We start from the raw sequence: 17,821 nt of genomic DNA, 5'->3' as shown, positions 1-17,821 counted from the left end.
ATTATTATAATATATAATCAACTATTATTTGGAAAATATTTTTAAAATAAAAGAACTTTTTATGTCCAAAGGAAAGTTTAATATTTCTGAGTGTCCAGAGATTTGATCATTTTTGTTCATTTCTCTGGCATTGTCTTGTCATTGTTAATAAGCTTGGGAATATTCTGAAGACAGTATTTTGTTACTACTAGTAGAATTGATACTGGAATTGACAGAATCGAAAATCATCACGTTTGGACAAAGTTTCCTAAATTATTTACAGAAGCTAAATAATAATTCCTCCGTCTCAAATTATTTATCATGATTACAAAAACTAATTGTCTCAAAGTAGTAAATAGTAAATATTTATAGAGAAAAATGATTATAAACCCTCCTCATTAATATTTTAGTGTAAAAAAACCATAAATAATTTGAGAAGGGAGCGAGTAACTTCTTAAGGCAAGTCCAACGAGTTCCACTAAAAGCAGGTGAATGGAAAATCCACAGATTATTTCACCACAAACTGCCACGTGTCCCCATATCCACACGTCATTCTTTTGTCTTTATCTTCACTCCACGTCAACCTTCCCATCCAAATAATACCGAAATTTCCAATTTCACCCTCTATCAATCATCACCGACACAACTAACCCTTAGGTTTCCGATGATCTCAAAATCAAGTATTCAATGGCCCTAATGTCAAATTTTAGCGGAACCGGGACCGGCACCGCCGGTTTAGATCACTTGATATTCCGGTTTGCCAGCTCAGCAGCCACGTGTCATGGGTTCTGGCGTGATGTGGCACTTGTATTGCCGTCGGCTTTGTTTGTAGTGTACTTAGGGTTTCATGGTAGGAGCAATGTTAAGAAGCTTAGTCATCGTCGGTCGTATGTTATGATTGGATACTATGGTGTTTTGTGGTTTGCTGCTCTTTTAAATCTTGCTTGGTGCTTTCTTCAGGTACTTAATTGTTTTTTCACTTTAATTTATTTGTGTTGTGGAGTACTCACTCTGTTTCAATTTGTTTGTTTGTTTGTCTGGTTTTGAATTGACACGGAGTTTAAGAAAGTAAAGAAAGACTTTTTGAATCTTGTGGTCTTAAATTAAAGATACGTAGAATGTATCGAAATGCCCTTTAATTTTGTGGTATGAAACATGACATTTGGAGAGTTGGAATTAAAGAGTTGCCCAAAAAGGAAAGAGGCAATCTTTTTTTAAACGGACTAAAAAGGAAAGTAAGGCAAACAAATTGGAGAAAGGGAGTATTATTTTTATGTAGTTTCTAGATACGTGAATCTTATTTACTACAAAAAGAGAGGTGAATCCATGTTGGAAGTGAGACCTAAAGTTAGATGCTTTAACAGAGCTAAGGCAATATTGTGAAAGTGGAGATTGCTTGTCCTGCTCGAGCCATTAAGGAGAGCTGAGGTAGAGAGTGGCTTCTTAAGCTGGGATCCCTTTGCTCTAGTTATTGGCTGGCAGATGGTGCTTGGGATGATCACTGTATTTCAAAACTAGGAAGGAGGGCGGTTTTCTTTTTTGATAGGTCCCTTGGAGGTCGATATTGTATTTGCTTGTCACGATTGATCTTCTTTTCGTTCTCCTTTTCTGGATTGTTGGTTGGAAGCAAGCTGAGTTGTGGTTGTAACCTGACACATTTATTTGATTCTCATCCCAAAATAATGAGAAGGAAGTATTACGCATTTGACTCTATATTTCCGATTCAATCAACTCAGATTTTGCTACTGACTTGCACACTCATTACAGTTGGTGAAGACCATGAAAGATCAGGGTTCTAATGTCAGTTGAGGCAAAAAAAGTTCCCTGTGCGGGAAGAGTTACCATGTAACTGTACTGGCAGAAGGATGCAACTACACGGTGAATAGTCGAGGTGTGCAAAAGTTGGTTGCAGACTACTGTTATAAAAGAAAATGGTGCTATTGCCTTGCAAACATAGTATTATTACCATTATCTTTGCTGAAGATAGAGTGGAAATGAGAATTAGGAAAGAATATGGATATCTAGAAAAGCACGGTGATCGAATCCTAACTTAATATATCTTTTGCACTATTTTTGTAATAAAAGACTCGAAATTAGTATAAAATTGATTCTGATTAGCATCATATGATTCTTTGGTCATTGATTCTGAAATTATAACTGTCCTTAAACAGAATCCAGCAGAAAAAGAATTGCGCTTGATTATTGTGGTCAATCTTTTCTTCGGTTTCTATGTTACAAAATGTTATTGGAAGTTTGTCATCTCTTGGATGGTTGTTTGGGCTTGTTTTTTGTAAAAATTGCTAGAAGAAAAAGGGGCTGTATCCAAGTTTGAAACCTGTCTTGCCTTAGGTGTTAACACTGTTATGGTCTACATATTCTTAATGTTATTGAAGTTGTAAACTATAAAATCTTTGTATGTACTGCTGTTCCTCAAGTGTTATTGCTTCACCCATCCAAATTTTGGCAAAGCAGGTATGGCAGTGCACTCCAGGGAAGCAGGTGGCTTGGATTGTTCTGTCAATGTTTGCAACGTCTTCAATGTTATTTCTGGAGATTAGCATAGTGGCGTTCTTACTCAGGGAGAACTATGCGAGCTGTTTGGAGACTTTAGCACGTACATTCATGGTTTCAGGTCTTTTTGTTGGCGTGGATTTACTGTTAAAGGTGAAGATTTCTTCATTTTATTTCTTTCTTTCTTTTGACTAATAAAGAAAGTTTATTCAGTGCATGCACTGACAGATTGCAGCCCATTTACAAGGCCTTGTTTTCCAGCCAGAGCATATACTATATCACAAAATTGGCCCTTAATTGGTTCAATTAAAGGAATCCATTAAACTAAGTTTGCCTAACTGAAATCTATGCAAAAGGAAGACCCAGAATTCAGCACCAGAAATGTGGTTAACTTTTATTTGAGTGTATTTGCGGGTGAAACTTTTGCCCAGCTATTTATTTCCGTTAAAATATTCATTTCTTGCAACCATGTTCTCCTTTCTCCTGTGTGTGAAGCACCCATGATTGAATTTCCATGAATATTTCTTTTGTACGGAAGCTCAGATGAAGTAAATATCAGTTTGCTTGAGGTGATTTCTGCAACTCTGGATATTTCTTTGGTTGCAGAAATAGTGTAGTTCTCCATCAGTTGTCATCCTTGTTTTCTCTTGAGCTTAATAGAAAGAATGTGGACAAACCCTCACAATATTGGGCGACACAGTGTCCAGTTTTAAATTCCAAACAACCAATAGTGAGAAGGAAAATTAAATAGTCTGTTCCAAAAAAAAAATTTAAATAGTACATGGTAAACAAACACTCAGGGAGAAAACTCTTAATAGTGTAGTGGGAAGGTTGTTAAGTCTGCTGTTCTTGTGCATCTTTAAGAGCTTGATTGGTTGGCTGAGTTTCTTACACTTGCAACCAGAACACGATCAAGATGTTGTGTTTTATCGAGTCATGCTAAATCTTTAATTGCATTTCATTGGAAGCCTTTGGTGTTCCGACGAGACACTAGAGTTATATATCTCAATGTGATGTGTTCCGCTCTATTTTCGATTCCCTGGAATTTGAGGAAGGCGTCGTTTTGTCAGTTGCTGCAAAATTTCTCTTGAAACAAGAGAAATCACTCTTTGTAGCAAGTTTACTTTCTTATCATGTGTACTGGCGTCAATCCAGTGACGCATAATTTTTAGTCCATCATGAATGATGAAGGTTGGATAGATACATATTTCCAGAAATTGGTGAGTTTGATGTGTTGTGCTTTTGCGACATACTAGTACAACTTCCTGCAATAATCGGGAGCGAAAGGGTGGGACCAGTAATTCATGTCTGCCTGGCTTGGATATTTGTTGAGACTACTTAGTATATTGTTTGCTAATAATCACTCCGGTATGTTCCATAACACACAAGTCAAGGGGAAAACAAACAAGTACTATGCAAAAGATGTTGTAGATAGTTTTAACCCTCAGGGGTTGGCCTGATGGCAATTGACTTGAGCCTTGGGGTGCTCCCTTTCAAGGTCTCAAGTTCGAAACCCACTGGGGGCAAACAATTTCTGAGGGCCATCGGACTGGGGAAACCCTGAATTAACCGTGGTGCACTTGCGGGAAACTCCTTGCCGAGGGCCTGTGCACCCACGGGATTAGTCGGGGCTCAAAGAGACTCGGACACCCGTGGCTAATCAAAAAAAAAAAAAAAAAAGATGTTGTAGATAGTTTCTTCAATTTAATGGGAAGCAAGAAGCAAGAAATGCTTGTGCCCCAGAGTTTTTGCTAATTTCTCAGAACCCATTATTAAAATAAAGCTTCACTAGTTGTTGTATAAACTGCATTTTTGGTGCCCTCATTTCGTCAGGTAATTTTCATATTCGGATTTGGTGTTCCGCTTTTCCTTGACGTGGAAATAGCTGATAGGGGGAAGTGGGGCGCCTGGTTCACCCACAAGCTGCTTCTTGTTATAGCTTATGGCTACATATTATTTGTGCATTTCTCTAAGTGGAGAGATAAGCTGCCCCGTAAGTCAGATTTTTTGATTTCCTCCACTTCCAACTCTTCGTAATAGGTCTAACATATAGTTGCTGACTTGCTTCCATTATATGCAGCACGACCAGCCTTCTACAATTATGTCATTGTCATGTTTGCAGCAACTGCTGTGATGTTATTTGCCTGTGGGCTTGCAGGCATTGGGGCTCGCTTTGGACTTTGGTACGAACAAATTTTTCCAACACCTATACTCTTCCTTTTGAACTCAATTGACATATGTGAATCGTTTAACTTTGCAGGTTGTATAATTTGGCAGTAGTTTGTTATCACTCCCTTTATCTTCCTTTTCTTTATGTAACTTTCCTGGCTGATTTTTTCAAGGTAATTTACTCAAGCTAGGTCTTCGACTAATTAGTTATTTGTTGTGCACAAATGCAAGCATTTTCTCATTTCTCTCCTCACAATTGCAGGAGGAAGATTGGCTTCTGGACAGTGCATACTACTCAGAGATGAAGGATGCAGGATTTTTTGATGCAGACTGGGAGTAAGCTTGTAAAACTGGTATAAAAATAAGCAATTCGACTGTGTAATTGTAAATATTAACTGGCAGCAGAGGCGAATCCAGGATTTAAATTTTATGGGTTCAATCTATAGAATTTTAGCATTGAACCCATTATATTTTTAAAATTAGGGGTTCATATCTACTATTTATTGCAATTTTAATAATTTTTTACACATAAATTTAGGCTCCGCGTCCAAAGTTTGGGGTTCAGTTGAACCCCAACCTTATAGGCTACATACGCCTCTGACTGGCAGGTATTGTGACAAATAAAACCAATATTTATTGAAGTCGTTGCACTGGTTAGCTTATAAGCAAGATTTCGAGTAGAATATTTAAAGCTTTTGCTGGTTGAAACTGATCCACTTGGTGGAGAAAAAGAAGACGAAATAGATAAATAGTACGTTATTTTGAACAGCAGCTATAACTAAATATTTGGTTTTAGCTCTTTCATTTAGCTTATTGTTCATTGCAGTAATAATCCTAAAATTGCTTACTACCTATCTCAGCTACAAAAATGCACCTTCACAGATTATAAGGTGTAGGGTAAATTTATCCTCCAAATGAAAAAAGTTACTGCAACTCTGTATAATATCGAAAAAAGTTACTGCAACTCTATAATATCGAGAGACGTTGGAGGATAATGACAATAGCAGAGTTTGGAATTAACCTTCAGTCTTTATAACTAATCTGGAAAGAGAAACGTCCTATCCCGACATTTACAAGCAAATTTTGGCAAATCATATGAAGTACTGTGCAGGCCTACCAAAATGCGTTCTGTGGTTTAAATTCTGAATGCATGAACGACTTGCAAGCGTGACAGTTTTGTAGCACAGAGATGTTAAATTAGCACTCAACATACATCTGCCTGTCAAAATTCTAGCACATATCGGTATGGCGATGAGTTCTAGACCTCTGCCCTACAAAACTGTTACTTAGGACTGGGAACTCGTTTGTGTACTTTGTTACAAAACTCTTTTAGGCGGTAATCAGTTAAAAGAGAAAAAAGATGATTGCTGGGAAATGTTCTTGAAAACTAAGCGGAACTTGAATTGATAAGAATGCTACAGGACTTCCAAAAGTACGCTGATCCATATATTTAACTGGATATACATGACAAACAGAAACGAAGGATGAAGATCAATTACTCCAACAGGATTACAAAGCAATACCTCAACAATGTCTCATTACTAAAGTAGACATTTAACGTAACTTCTATAACTGACTGGAAAAAAGAAAAAAAGAAAAGAAAAGCCTCTTGTGCTATACAAACTCAAATTCTAATTTGGGAGCACTGCATTTCGATCTGGAGTCGCCAAAGTTCGCTCCAGATTAAGCCAATCTTTCAATCGAGTGTTCTTGTTCAAACCCAATATATGAATCCGATACTAGAATGAGCTTTATCCCCTGAAATTGAAAAATCTCAACTTTTCAGTAACAGAGGAGGTATTATATCTCCTATTTGCACAGGAAAAAAGGAACATGTTTTTTCCCCTTTTCTGGGAGTGGGTCGGTGGAAGGGCTGAATCTTGACTCCCAAGATACAGAAGACAAAAATGTCATCCTCAATCTCCTAATAACTGAGCTGCTATTTATTTTTTATTTTTTTGGGTGAAGAGCAGATGTTTAATTTCTCTGACCATCATAGCAAGGAAATGACTGCTACTGGGACATTGATTCTACTAAACCAAAAGAGGGGAAAACACCAGCCAGCTCACTGGTGTACCGAAAGCTGGCAGGTTAATTTAATACCAAAAACAAGTATATACTATATCATCAGATATCAACCTGGAAATTGGTCAGAGCGGATGGCAAATTCATGTGTGTCTGCAAACGACCAGAGAAAGACACTCTCTTCAGAGCATACAGTTCACTCGCAGAAGTATTACAAAGGACTAACCACCAAGCTTCATCTTTTACCTGCAAAGAGCAAAATGTTTAAGTGTTTGGCATACTCCAGTTCACAAAACTGAACGAACTCAATACCTTTGGATATCGTGGGATAAAAGCTTTTGCTGTTTTCCGCTGAGTGTTCGCATCTTCCAATCTAATGTTCAAGGTAGAAATCTTGCCACCATCAGATTCCTTTTTCTGAATTTTTAATTGAACTCGAATCCTAGGGAAACACTGCATATCCTGTCCAAAAAGTACAAGTGCGTGAATCAGATCTACAATTAGTATACGTGTTACCACAAGCAGAGATTTCCCAATACTCACCATACACAGTACAAAAGCGGATCTTGACAAACAAAACACATATATATTTAGTACATACAATGTTAAGAGTATCATCGCATTGTCTACTTGGCATAGATCAAGAGATCCCTCGATTTCTGAGGGGAAACAACGGGAGGAGGGCCCAAAAACATGGAACAAATACCCCGGATTGACGTGAGAGGTAGGAAGGAAATTAGAACTCATAACAAGTATGTCCAAAAGTTGGTCTTTCGGCATCAACCTGGGACAACACGTCGGGAAGGCTACTTCAACAAGATTCTGCTGAAAACCAATCCATTCTATTGAAGATATAAAAGTATTTTTTTTTTTGATAAAGGTAAATAATTTTATTAACAATTGGGGGAAGAAGACCCCGTATACCAAAAAGAGAAAACCTTCATCAAAACATGATTCTCAAAAAAGGAGACCCAAGCTTCTATACAAACAGGGGACTCATGAGAAACTAGAAACAAAAGACTATTTTGCAACTTTGCAATCTAGTTCAACCCCTTCAAACGGTCTCCGATTTCTCTCTTTTTTTGGTAAAGTAATAAAATTTCATTAGTAAAGCATCAAGAAGATGCAAGGTTACAGATAGGTGAGAAGCTGCTTCAAACAGAAACATGAAGCAGACTCAGCAAAAACTTGTAGAAAAGCAATCTAAAGATAGTCCATGTCTACCGAACTAGAGAAAGGGAGCTAACAAAATCTAGAAAGTTACCCACACTGTTTACAGGAGCAAAAAAATGCCAACTATAAAGAGTAGCTAAACACCTAGACTTTAGGGAGCAAATAGGAGTTGAGATTCCTTCAAAGCATCTACTGTTTCTCTCCTTCCATAGGTTCCAAAAAATTACTGCTGGAATCATTCTCCAGATTCTTTTAATGGATTTGTCAACTCTCCAGAGTATCCAGCTAGCGTAGGCATCTTTGATGTTGAAAGGCATTGCCCATTGGAGACCAAGCATAGAGTAGAAGAAATACCAGAGTCTAGCTGCTGCAGGACAGTGCAAAAATAGATGGTTGACACTTTCATTGGCCTGCTTGCACATGGCACACATGTTAACGACGATTACACCTCTCCTCCTAAGATTGTCTTGTGTTAGGCATGCTTCCTTCAGTGCAGTCCAAATGAAGCAAGTAACTCTGAGAGGCTGTCTGGTTCTCCATACAAGCTTCCAAGGCCAAACCTCTAAAAGGCTATTTTGGGAGCTCCAGTTGTAACATTCCTTCACAGTGAAAATCTTTTCCTTAGAATTGCCCCAGAGGATTTTGTCCTGCGATTCAGCCACCAGAATACATTGTTCCAATCTTTGTAACAGAGAAAGAAAATCATCAACTTCCCAATCCTGTAGGTTTCTCCTTAAAATTGGTGTCCAACAGTTGTTATCTCTATATTGAGCTAATGTTGCTTCTTTGTTAGAAGCTATCAGAAATAGTGAGGGAAATGAGTCTCTTACTAAAGTGTCCCTGAGCCATTTGTCCTGCCAAAATCTGATCTTAAGCCCATTTCCAGCCTTGAATGAGACAGCCTTGAAGAATTCCTCTTGGAGACTACTGATGTGTTTCCATACTCCAACACCATGTGGTTCATTGCTTTTCTTTGCAGTCCAGTGGCCTTGAATACCATATTGAGCTTTGATAATTTCCTTCCAGTACCCTGCCTCATTTTGACCATATCTCCAAAGCCACTTCATGAGTAGGCTGTTGTTATGAAGCTTAAGATTTCTGATTCCCAGCCCCCCTTGGCCTTTGGGTTGAATAACTGATTGCCATTTAACCAAAGAGAATTTATGAGTAACTGTTACCTTTCCATAGGAATTTCCTTCTGAGCCTGTCAATTTGCTTTAGAACTGAGCTTGGCATAGGGAAGAGTGACATACAGTAAGTAGGGATGCTGTCTAGGACACTGTTGATGAGGGTAAGCCTACCACCCAATGATAGGTATTGCATCTGCCAAGTGGCTAGTTTTTTCTCCATTCTTTCAATGACCCCACTCCACATCCCAGATGATTTGAATTTAGCACCCAAAGGAAGTCCCAAGTAGGTGGTGGGGAAGGAGCCTGTTTTGCAGCTAAGTATATCAGCAAGAGCTTCTAGGTTGGCCACTTCATTCACTGGATATATAGTGCTCTTAAGCATATTGATATGAAGTCCAGAGATGGCCTCAAAGATCATGAGGGTGGTGTTGAGATTAGAGACCTGCTGACAATCAGCTCCACAAAATATAAGAGTGTCATCTGCATATAGTAGATGAGAGACCGATACTGAGGTGGAAGGATTTCTGCCCACTTGGAACCCTTGAATCCACTGGAGTTCTTTGGCCTTTGCTAATAGTTGAGATAATCCTTCCATCGCAATGATAAAGAGGAAAGGGGACAATGGATCCCCCTGCCTGAGTCCTTTTTGAGAAGAGAAAAACCCAACTGGACTTCTGTTCACCAGAATTGAAAACTTTACTGTCGAAATACAGAAATAAATCCACCTTATCCACCTTTCCCCGAAACCCATTTGCTTCAAAATGTTTACTAAATAAGCCCAGTTAAGCTGATCAAAAGCTTTCTCAATATCTAATTTGCATAGGATCCCAGTCTCTGCACTTTTAATTTTCCAGTCTAGCACTTCATTGGCAATCATGGATGCATCAGTGATCTGCCTATTCTTCATAAAAGCATTCTGCTGTCCAGAAACTAAGGAATCCACCACTTTTCCCAGCCTCTTTGCTAGAGTTTTGGCCAGCAATTTGTAGACACTGCCTATAAGACTTATAGGCCTATAATCTCTAAGCTCCGCGGCCCCTTTCTTCTTTGGGATAAGAGCAATGAAAGAGGCATTGCATGATCTCACCATTTGGCAGTTCTGATGAAAGAAATTAAAAGCTGCTAGTAGGTCTGCTTTGATGAAGTTCCATGATTTCTGAAAGAAGGCCATAGTGAAACCATCAGGGCCTGGAGCTTTGTCAGGGGCACAAGTCATGAGAGCTTCTGAGATCTCCACTTCGGTGAAAGGAAGTTCAAGAGCCTCTTTATCAACTGTGTTGAGACTTGACAGACCTTCAAAGACAGCTGAGGGTCTCCAAGATTCAGTCTCTTTGTAGATTTGTTGATAGTACTCCAGAATACCATTCTTGATCCTTTCTTTATCTTCAATTACTTCATTCCCTATTTTGAGTCTGTCAATAGTATTACCCTTTCTATGAGAGTTGGCCATTCTTTGAAAAAACTTTGTATTCTTATCCCCCTCTTTCAACCATAAACATCTTGATTTTTGTCTCCATGAGATCTCTTCAGCAGTTGCTATTTGCTGAAGTTCAAGCTTAAGATTCAATGTCTGACCTCTCTCTTCTGTAGATAGAATTCTGAGCTCAGCTAACTGGTCCAGCTTTCCAAGTTCTTTGAGTGCCTTGTTCCTTTGAGCCTCAATTTTTCCATAGACCTCTCTATTCCATTTAGTTATGTCTTTCTTGAGATTCTTTAGTTTCTGCATTAGCACAAAGTCTGGGGTGCCTAGTACAGTGTAAGAAATCCACCATCCTTCTATCATGTCCATGAAACCCTCAGCTTGAAGCCACATGTTTTCAAATTTGAAATAAGAAGGTGTGGCCTCCCAATCCCCACTTTCCAGGATAATTGGTTTCTCTCTTTCCAAATTACCCACACCAGTGCTAGCGGGGCAACCTTCCGAGCCCTAGGACTCCTCTTCTCCCTCCTGTAACCCCAATATAATCAAGTAAACATAAATGTGCTCTCTCTAACATCTTAAGCTTTTGGAAGAGATGGTCATACAATTCAACATGGCATCAGACCAGACACAGGTTTTGGGTTTGAGTCTCACTGTCACTCATTATCAGAAAAGAATTTCAGTATGTTTGACCAATAAAAAAGAATTAGAACCTCATTAGGGGAGCGTGTTGTAGAGATAATTAAGTAAATAAAAATGTACTTTCTAATAGTTTAAACTTTGGAAGAGATGGTCACAGACTTTAAGAATATCCCTCCATATGCTTGTCAACGTTTCCTGTATATCATTATACAACTTAATTTACAAAGAGGCCACATGTGATTTATAGCTTAGGGCCGACAAAATAGGAAGCTACTGATACGCATGCATTATGCAATATTTTTTTATAACAGAACCAATTCATACTAAGATATGAACTAAATTAAGTTGCCTGATCAAAGAAAACTGTAGAAGCAAAGAACTAAATGGACTAAGAATTAGAGCAACTCGCATGCAGATAGTCCCTAGTCCCTCTTGCAACTTCCTAAAATTAATTACTGTTCAAAATAGATCAAGTGATTTGTCAAAAAAACTCCAGGGAGGAGGTTAAGGGGTTCAGTAAGGACCAGAATGTTCCCCTCCTGTTTTTCTATTTAAGGATGTTTCTTAGTCTGATCATGATCATGAGATGCTGAGTTCCAGTGTTTGAGTGTTTTTCCAATTAACCAAATATGTCAATGCTTGCCTTGATCAAAATGAGATAGGTTAATGAAGCTTGATTTTTTTTTTCCAGGTTTGCTTCATTAGTTTTTCCTTTGGAACAAATCACAGCTGTTAACTGTCCTGCTACCTCATATTGGACAAACTTCAGCATGTCCTTTCAACACACATACCCCAGAAGCAAACCCATAAGGTTTAAAACAGAGAGATCGATAGAAAAGGCCTTTTTAGTTCTAATTTTTCTTAAGCTTATGCCTATACGTATCAAACAGCGATAACTGCAGTCCAAGGTTGAAAACTATACAAGAAGTTGTGTTGAAGTTAATTTTTGAAACATGCCTTCTAACAGTGTGGAGTAAGTTCTGCCATAGATGATTGAAGCATGTTCAAAACAAACATTCTTAGGATGCAATAAATCAACAAATTTTTCAGTGGGACAGGAGAATGACTTTGCCAAAACACCATCAACTACTAGAACTAATTAGAACAAACCTGATAGAGTCTCGAGGCAGCTGAACTCCCAGTGATAGCTCGCAAAGATTCTGAAGGACAATCCAACAGCTGCTGGATACTAGCAATTCCTTTTTTATGCAATGAGCTGAGTAGATCCTCAGTCATGCATGGTAACATCCAAAGAGGAGAGTCCCTATCAAACCACAAGCCCTGTCGATTAAACAAAGACAAATAATCAAATGATGCTCTAGGACAAAGTCTAGTTGCTAATGACCAAGGGCAAAATTTTGTAAGAATACTAAGAACTTGTTCAAAATCACCATTTGAAAGATTTCTAAATGATCAACCAATCAACCAACTCTCCCTCAATCCCAAACTAGTTGGAATGGTATAAAATCATCTGCATCTTTTCATCTCTATTTGGGTCAATTTCGTTCCAATACCAGAACATTTGTCATCTAAAACAGAATAGAGGTTTTCAAATAACAAAGATTCTCTAAATGTTAAACTTAATCCTATGTTGACAAATAAGTCCTTGCCCTAATAATATACTCCTTGGAAACGCTAGACCTTATGTAAGTTAACAACAATGAACTTTTAATCCTAACAAGCTGGCATCACACACACACACACACACAGAGATCATTTGTTTCCGTTCTGTTCTCATCTAAGTTGCCATTGATTTCGAGAAAAAATAAATTAAGTGAGACAACTTCCCTTCATGTAATTTTAGGCCACCTTTTTTTTTCATAACGTAGCAATACTTTATTGAAATGTAAGGACAAAAAACACCTGCATGCAAGTGGTATACCAAGAACGAGAACCTACAAAAAAGTATGGTTCTCCATAAAAGTTACCAGATCATCTATACAAAGATGAATCTCATGGGTACACCCAAAGGAAACAAGGGATGAGGCTACTCATAAACTATATAAAATTATTCTCGACCCCTTCAAAAGCGCTCATATTTCTTCACTTCCAAACTACCCACATCAATGCTAAAGGAGCTACATTCCATGCCCTGTGCCTACTCTTCCATCTTCCACAATTCCATGTGAATAGCAAATCTTTCACAGTGCCAGCCATCACCCATTCCATATCAAACCCTCTAAAAAATTCCCACCATAACCTAGAAGCTACCTTGACAATGTAAAAGGAGATGATTCACATCTTCACTCGCAACCTAGCACATAAAACACCACCTTCATTAAGTATTTCAATCACTCAATCACCTGCAAGTCTTTGAAATTCCTCAGACTCAAATCCCAAAAATTTCCTCTATATTGTAGTCTCCGGACTTTTTGGAACTCTCTTTGACATGCAATTCTATAAATCTTTAGATAGGTACGTCTTAAAATACTGTCCCTGCACTACCTGTGTCCCCAAAAACTAATCTTCCATCTCCTATCCTAAATGATACGTTATCACTGAACTCGACCCGCCTTCCAAAATATTCTCCACATACAGCACCTGTAAGGTAAAACAACGTTGTTTGTTCTCCAATCCCCTCTTGAGATCCCTTATTTCTCTGCTATTACCTCCCTCCAAAAAGCTTGCACCTCTACCCTAAACCTCCATAGCCATTGCTCCAACAAAGCCTCATTATACACCCTTAAATATTTAACCCCAAGCCACCTAACATTAGGAGACGTCACAGTCCCCCACCGTACCAGATGGAATTTCCCTGCCCTGTCTGTTGCACTGCTTTGGGGTCTTCCCAACTTTTTTGTGATGCTAGCTGGTGCTTGAAACAAAAAACATGAAATAGGTAGAGTTGCAATAATACTTGTGCTAGCATGTTAATGTCCTGCACCTCTCTAACGGGGTTGATTTCATATTTTCGGAGGTTGACCTTAAGACCTACAACACTTGGAAACATGTTAGCACCCATCCTAGAAGTTCTAACTGGATACTCTTATAAGATTTATTTTTAACAGGAAAAGTAAAGGTAAAAATGTAACGGAAATATGTGATGCTGCTATGTGCGACATAGCTCAACTCTATCTCTCCATTCATTGGAGTTGACGATAAAAAGACCCAAAAAATATTAGATTATTCAACAAGTTTGGAATTTGGTTAGTTATTTTTCTTTGCGCCCTCTCTCACGTTATGATGTGAGTTTTTCTTCCGAAGAAGGTAACTTTGTATTCCTCAGCATTAAGGACATGCTGACAACCCCAAAAAAGAGGAAAAGAAAAGAAAAACACAGGAAAAGAGAACTCCTAAGATAAAAAGGAAAAAAGAAAGCAAGGAAGGAAGACCGATATAACAATATATAAAAGAGCTGATAAAAGCAGTATAGTAGTCCATTTTACAGTGAATGGATAAAGGAAGCTTTGGAAGCAGTAGCAAGACCTGCATGACCATTTGCAACAGATGCATACAGGTAATGGTACTTGAAAGCCATCCACTGTTGGCACAGATATCTATCATAGCCTGGATAATACGTATACTTTGATCCAGCACAGACTTCAAGTCTGTGATATAATCGCTGATTGGAAGCTCTGATTGGGAAAAATGAGCCTGCAAAACAGTGACATGTGTAAGGAAAGAGGAAAAAGAAAAAATTATTATAGCCCCCCAGGGCTTAGTTCAAGTAGCAATGGTTGAGGGACTTGTGACTTGGGTCAAAGGTTCGGCAAACTAAGTCTAGTATTTAAGTGGACAAGGGCAGCAGGGTCAGACCATTATCCAAGGCTGCAGTTGGCCCCTGGAGAGAGAGAGAGAGAGGAAAATATGTTGACATAAACAGAACCTAGCAGCCAAAGCCAAAACCCTTACCTGAAAGAGCAGATTTGCTTTCACATGAGGATCATCCAAGCGATTGTGGTCGACAGCGTATGGAACTTTCTCAGCTAATTTTTCATTGTAGTTTTCCTGGAATAGGAGAACAATAAGCAGATGATGTGTACAATAGACGAATAAAGAAGCAGCTGATGTATAGTTTTAAAGTTTTAAATCCATAGGCAATTTCTTAGAGGAATATACGTACTACTTCAGATTTGCAGATCAAATAATTCACAAGTGTATGCAACAACTGGCTTCAAATATATATTGCCTAGCTGAGAAAATTACCTCATTATGCCTCACCGGGAGCTCATCGTATTCAGAAGCACCAGACAGTATTTGTAGGAAAACCTGAAGTAAAAGATAAACAGGAAGAAATGCCAAGAAAATATAATTTAAAAACATTTAATATGGAGAAATAAGGTTTGAACATCCATGTTAGGTATTATAGGGACCTCAAGCGATGTATCAGGTCCTATTTTTGAGCCAAACATTGATACAGTGGTATACTTGAGATAATACTGAGATGCTATCGAGCCCAACATCAGTGGTTCGACACTATCCTCAGTAATCTTGATACATCCGCTGTCTTCTAGATCCTCAAATGTGCTTTGCACCAAGCTGTTTATAAATAAGGTGAGCACAAACAGAAATATCCAAGAAAAGCTATTTCAGGAGTATGCAATGCTTTCATTTTACCTAGACAAATAAGAATTTAGAATCCCAGGTTCTGCATGCTCTAGGCCATAATAAGCTGGGTTAACCATCTGCCAGAAAAGACTTCTGTGATTGGCAAACATAATAACTAGCAGGGAAAGAACAGTACATCATTTTTGATAATTCTACAAAAATAGAAGAATTTCTTGATAACATCATTGATCCATAGAAATGCATTAGTAGACTGAGGTGAAACTGTACTTTCTTCTAATTCTTTTCATTCAAGTGTCATGTCATCTCTCCTTTATATTTTTTGATTTGGTAACATCCTTTTTTTAAACCCCATTTCCCTTTCCGAGGGGCAACAGCGATCTCCTACTTTTCCCTCTGAGTGTCCCGAACCACAAATCTAATGATTGGAGGTGGAGGGGCCCAGCCAATAGAGCAAGACTTCCTCTTGAACCACGGAATAACCAATATGCCCTATGGTGACTCACCCATAAATCAAGTGAATTTCTATTTCAATATAACAAACAACAACATACCCAGTTTAATACCACAAGTGGGGTCCGGGAAGGGTAGGATGTACTCAGCCTTACCCCTATCTTTATGGGGTAGAGAGGTTGTTTCCGATAGACCCTCAACTCAAAAGAAGTGTAATCAAAGCAGGATTGAAAGGAAATAACAGCAAAATAGCAAAATAAACAAAGCAAAAGAAGCAACATGTAATAGTAAAAATGAAGAATGAGATACTATGCGAATACTAAATAATACTCCCTCTGTCCCAATTTATGCGGCACAACTCAGATTTCGAGAGTCAAACTTGTTAATTTTGAACGTGTATTCAGACAAAGAATTTTCAAGTTTTTTGACATAAAATTTACATATTTGGAAACTACGTAGAGAGTACTATAAGTCACAATAATTGACAATTCAAAATATTTAAAAGACATGAAAAAATTGTGGTCAAAGAAAAACCGGTTTGAATCTCGAAATGTGCCACATAAATTGGACGAAGGTAGTACTACTAAATAAGGAGAAGATGTGAAGAGGAGACTAGCCCCTTGCTTCTCCCACGAAAAGTACGACAACACTCGGCTATCTACTACCCTTCAACCCTAATCTTCGACCTCAATACCTTCCTATAAAGGGTCATATCCTCAGTAAGCTAAAGATGTGTCTTGTCCTGTCTAATCATCTCCCCCCAGTTCTTCTTTGGCCTACCTCTTTTACAACCTGATATAGCCAACCTCTCACACCTCCTTACTGGTGCATCCGAGCACCTCCTCTTCACATGCCTGAACCATCTCAGCCCTGCCTACCTCATCTTGTCCGCCCCGGAGGCCACACTCGCCTTGTCTTACATAGCTTCGTTCCTGATCCTATCCCTCCTAATATGCTCATCTCCGCTACCTTCATCTTCGAGCCAACACTCTGCCCCATAACAATGTAGGTCTAACTACCACTTTGTAGAACTTACCTTTAAACCCTTGGTAACACATTCTTATCATGCTACAATACGATGTGCGATATTATCGTCAATCTCCCCGTTTTCTTGGATTATAGCCCCAAGATACTTGAAACTACTTCTCTTGGGTATGACTTGTGTATTGATCTTCACTTCCAACTTCCGCTGCATGTTTTGCGTCACTAAACTTGCACTCCAGGTACTCGGCTTTAGTCTTGCTTAACCTGAAAACCTTTAGATTCTGGGTCTTGTCTCCAAACTTCCAGCCTATCGTTAATTCCACCGCGTTTCTTTGATCAATACTATGTCATCTGCAAATAATATACACTCATCTTGAATAAGTCACGTCTATCTGTGGCACCTCCCATTATTCTAACTCGGACAACAGGCAGTACACAGAAAATGTAACTTTTGTCTAGTCCTTTTGCATGAGGTGGAACATACTACACATGCAACATCGACACCTACAGTTGGCACTGCATTTGTCGAGAGGCGGAATGATGCAAAGAGTAGCAACAAGTAAGCCATTGTTTCACCACTCAATGCTGGTTTTTCCATTCCTTTAAAGTTAGTGCTTTAATTTTGAATCTAAAATGACCTTATGTTAAAAAACTAATAAATTTTGCCACAACCTAACACTAGGGTGCCAAATGGGCCATTTGGGCTAAAGTTGGATGGGTCAAGATGGGCTGAATCAATAGATGGATCAAAGCTCAACCCTGCCCAAAGCTTGCTTGGGCTAAGATGGGCTAAATGATGGGTCCTAACCCAACCCGCCCAACTCAACCC

The 17,821-nt window shown here is 38.7% G+C and overlaps 2 protein-coding genes across 6 annotated transcripts in view; one reads left to right on the top strand and one right to left on the bottom strand.

Moving 5' to 3' along the window:
• The first annotated feature begins 517 nt into the window (after positions 1 to 517).
• Positions 518 to 5,155, top strand: LOC132600394 (protein CANDIDATE G-PROTEIN COUPLED RECEPTOR 2-like). Its single transcript, XM_060313529.1, has 6 exons — positions 518 to 939; positions 2,452 to 2,643; positions 4,324 to 4,483; positions 4,571 to 4,673; positions 4,751 to 4,832; positions 4,922 to 5,155. The coding sequence occupies exons 1-6, from the start codon at positions 667 to 669 to the stop codon at positions 4,997 to 4,999; spliced, it is 888 nt and encodes a 295-aa protein (XP_060169512.1). The 5' UTR covers positions 518 to 666; the 3' UTR covers positions 5,000 to 5,155.
• Positions 5,156 to 6,036: 881 nt separating this feature from the next.
• Positions 6,037 to 17,821, bottom strand: part of LOC132600379 (DExH-box ATP-dependent RNA helicase DExH14) — a 34,246-nt gene continuing 22,461 nt past the window's right edge. For 2 of the 5 annotated variants that reach the window (XM_060313493.1, XM_060313502.1), the window contains 9 exons: positions 15,607 to 15,674; positions 15,363 to 15,528; positions 15,196 to 15,258; positions 14,902 to 14,997; positions 14,476 to 14,643; positions 12,160 to 12,330; positions 6,997 to 7,146; positions 6,799 to 6,930; positions 6,037 to 6,417 (listed from right to left, as the gene is read on the bottom strand). In XM_060313493.1, coding sequence (XP_060169476.1) covers positions 6,343 to 6,417; positions 6,799 to 6,930; positions 6,997 to 7,146; positions 12,160 to 12,330; positions 14,476 to 14,643; positions 14,902 to 14,997; positions 15,196 to 15,258; positions 15,363 to 15,528; positions 15,607 to 15,674 — 1,089 coding nt within the window. In that variant the 3' untranslated portion in view covers positions 6,037 to 6,342. Of the gene's footprint in view, positions 6,418 to 6,798; positions 6,931 to 6,996; positions 7,147 to 12,159; positions 12,331 to 14,475; positions 14,644 to 14,901; positions 14,998 to 15,195; positions 15,259 to 15,362; positions 15,529 to 15,606; positions 15,675 to 17,044; positions 17,344 to 17,821 lie in introns of those variants that run through there. The other 3 variants (XR_009567190.1, XM_060313518.1, XR_009567191.1) reach the window with 2 other exon arrangements.

The sequence above is a fragment of the Lycium barbarum genome, chromosome 1 (assembly GCF_019175385.1).
Source record: "Lycium barbarum isolate Lr01 chromosome 1, ASM1917538v2, whole genome shotgun sequence".
NCBI classification, from domain to species: domain Eukaryota; kingdom Viridiplantae; phylum Streptophyta; class Magnoliopsida; order Solanales; family Solanaceae; genus Lycium; species Lycium barbarum.
Note: the sequence above shows the minus strand (reverse complement) of the source record. Positions and strands in the feature narration are given on the sequence as shown.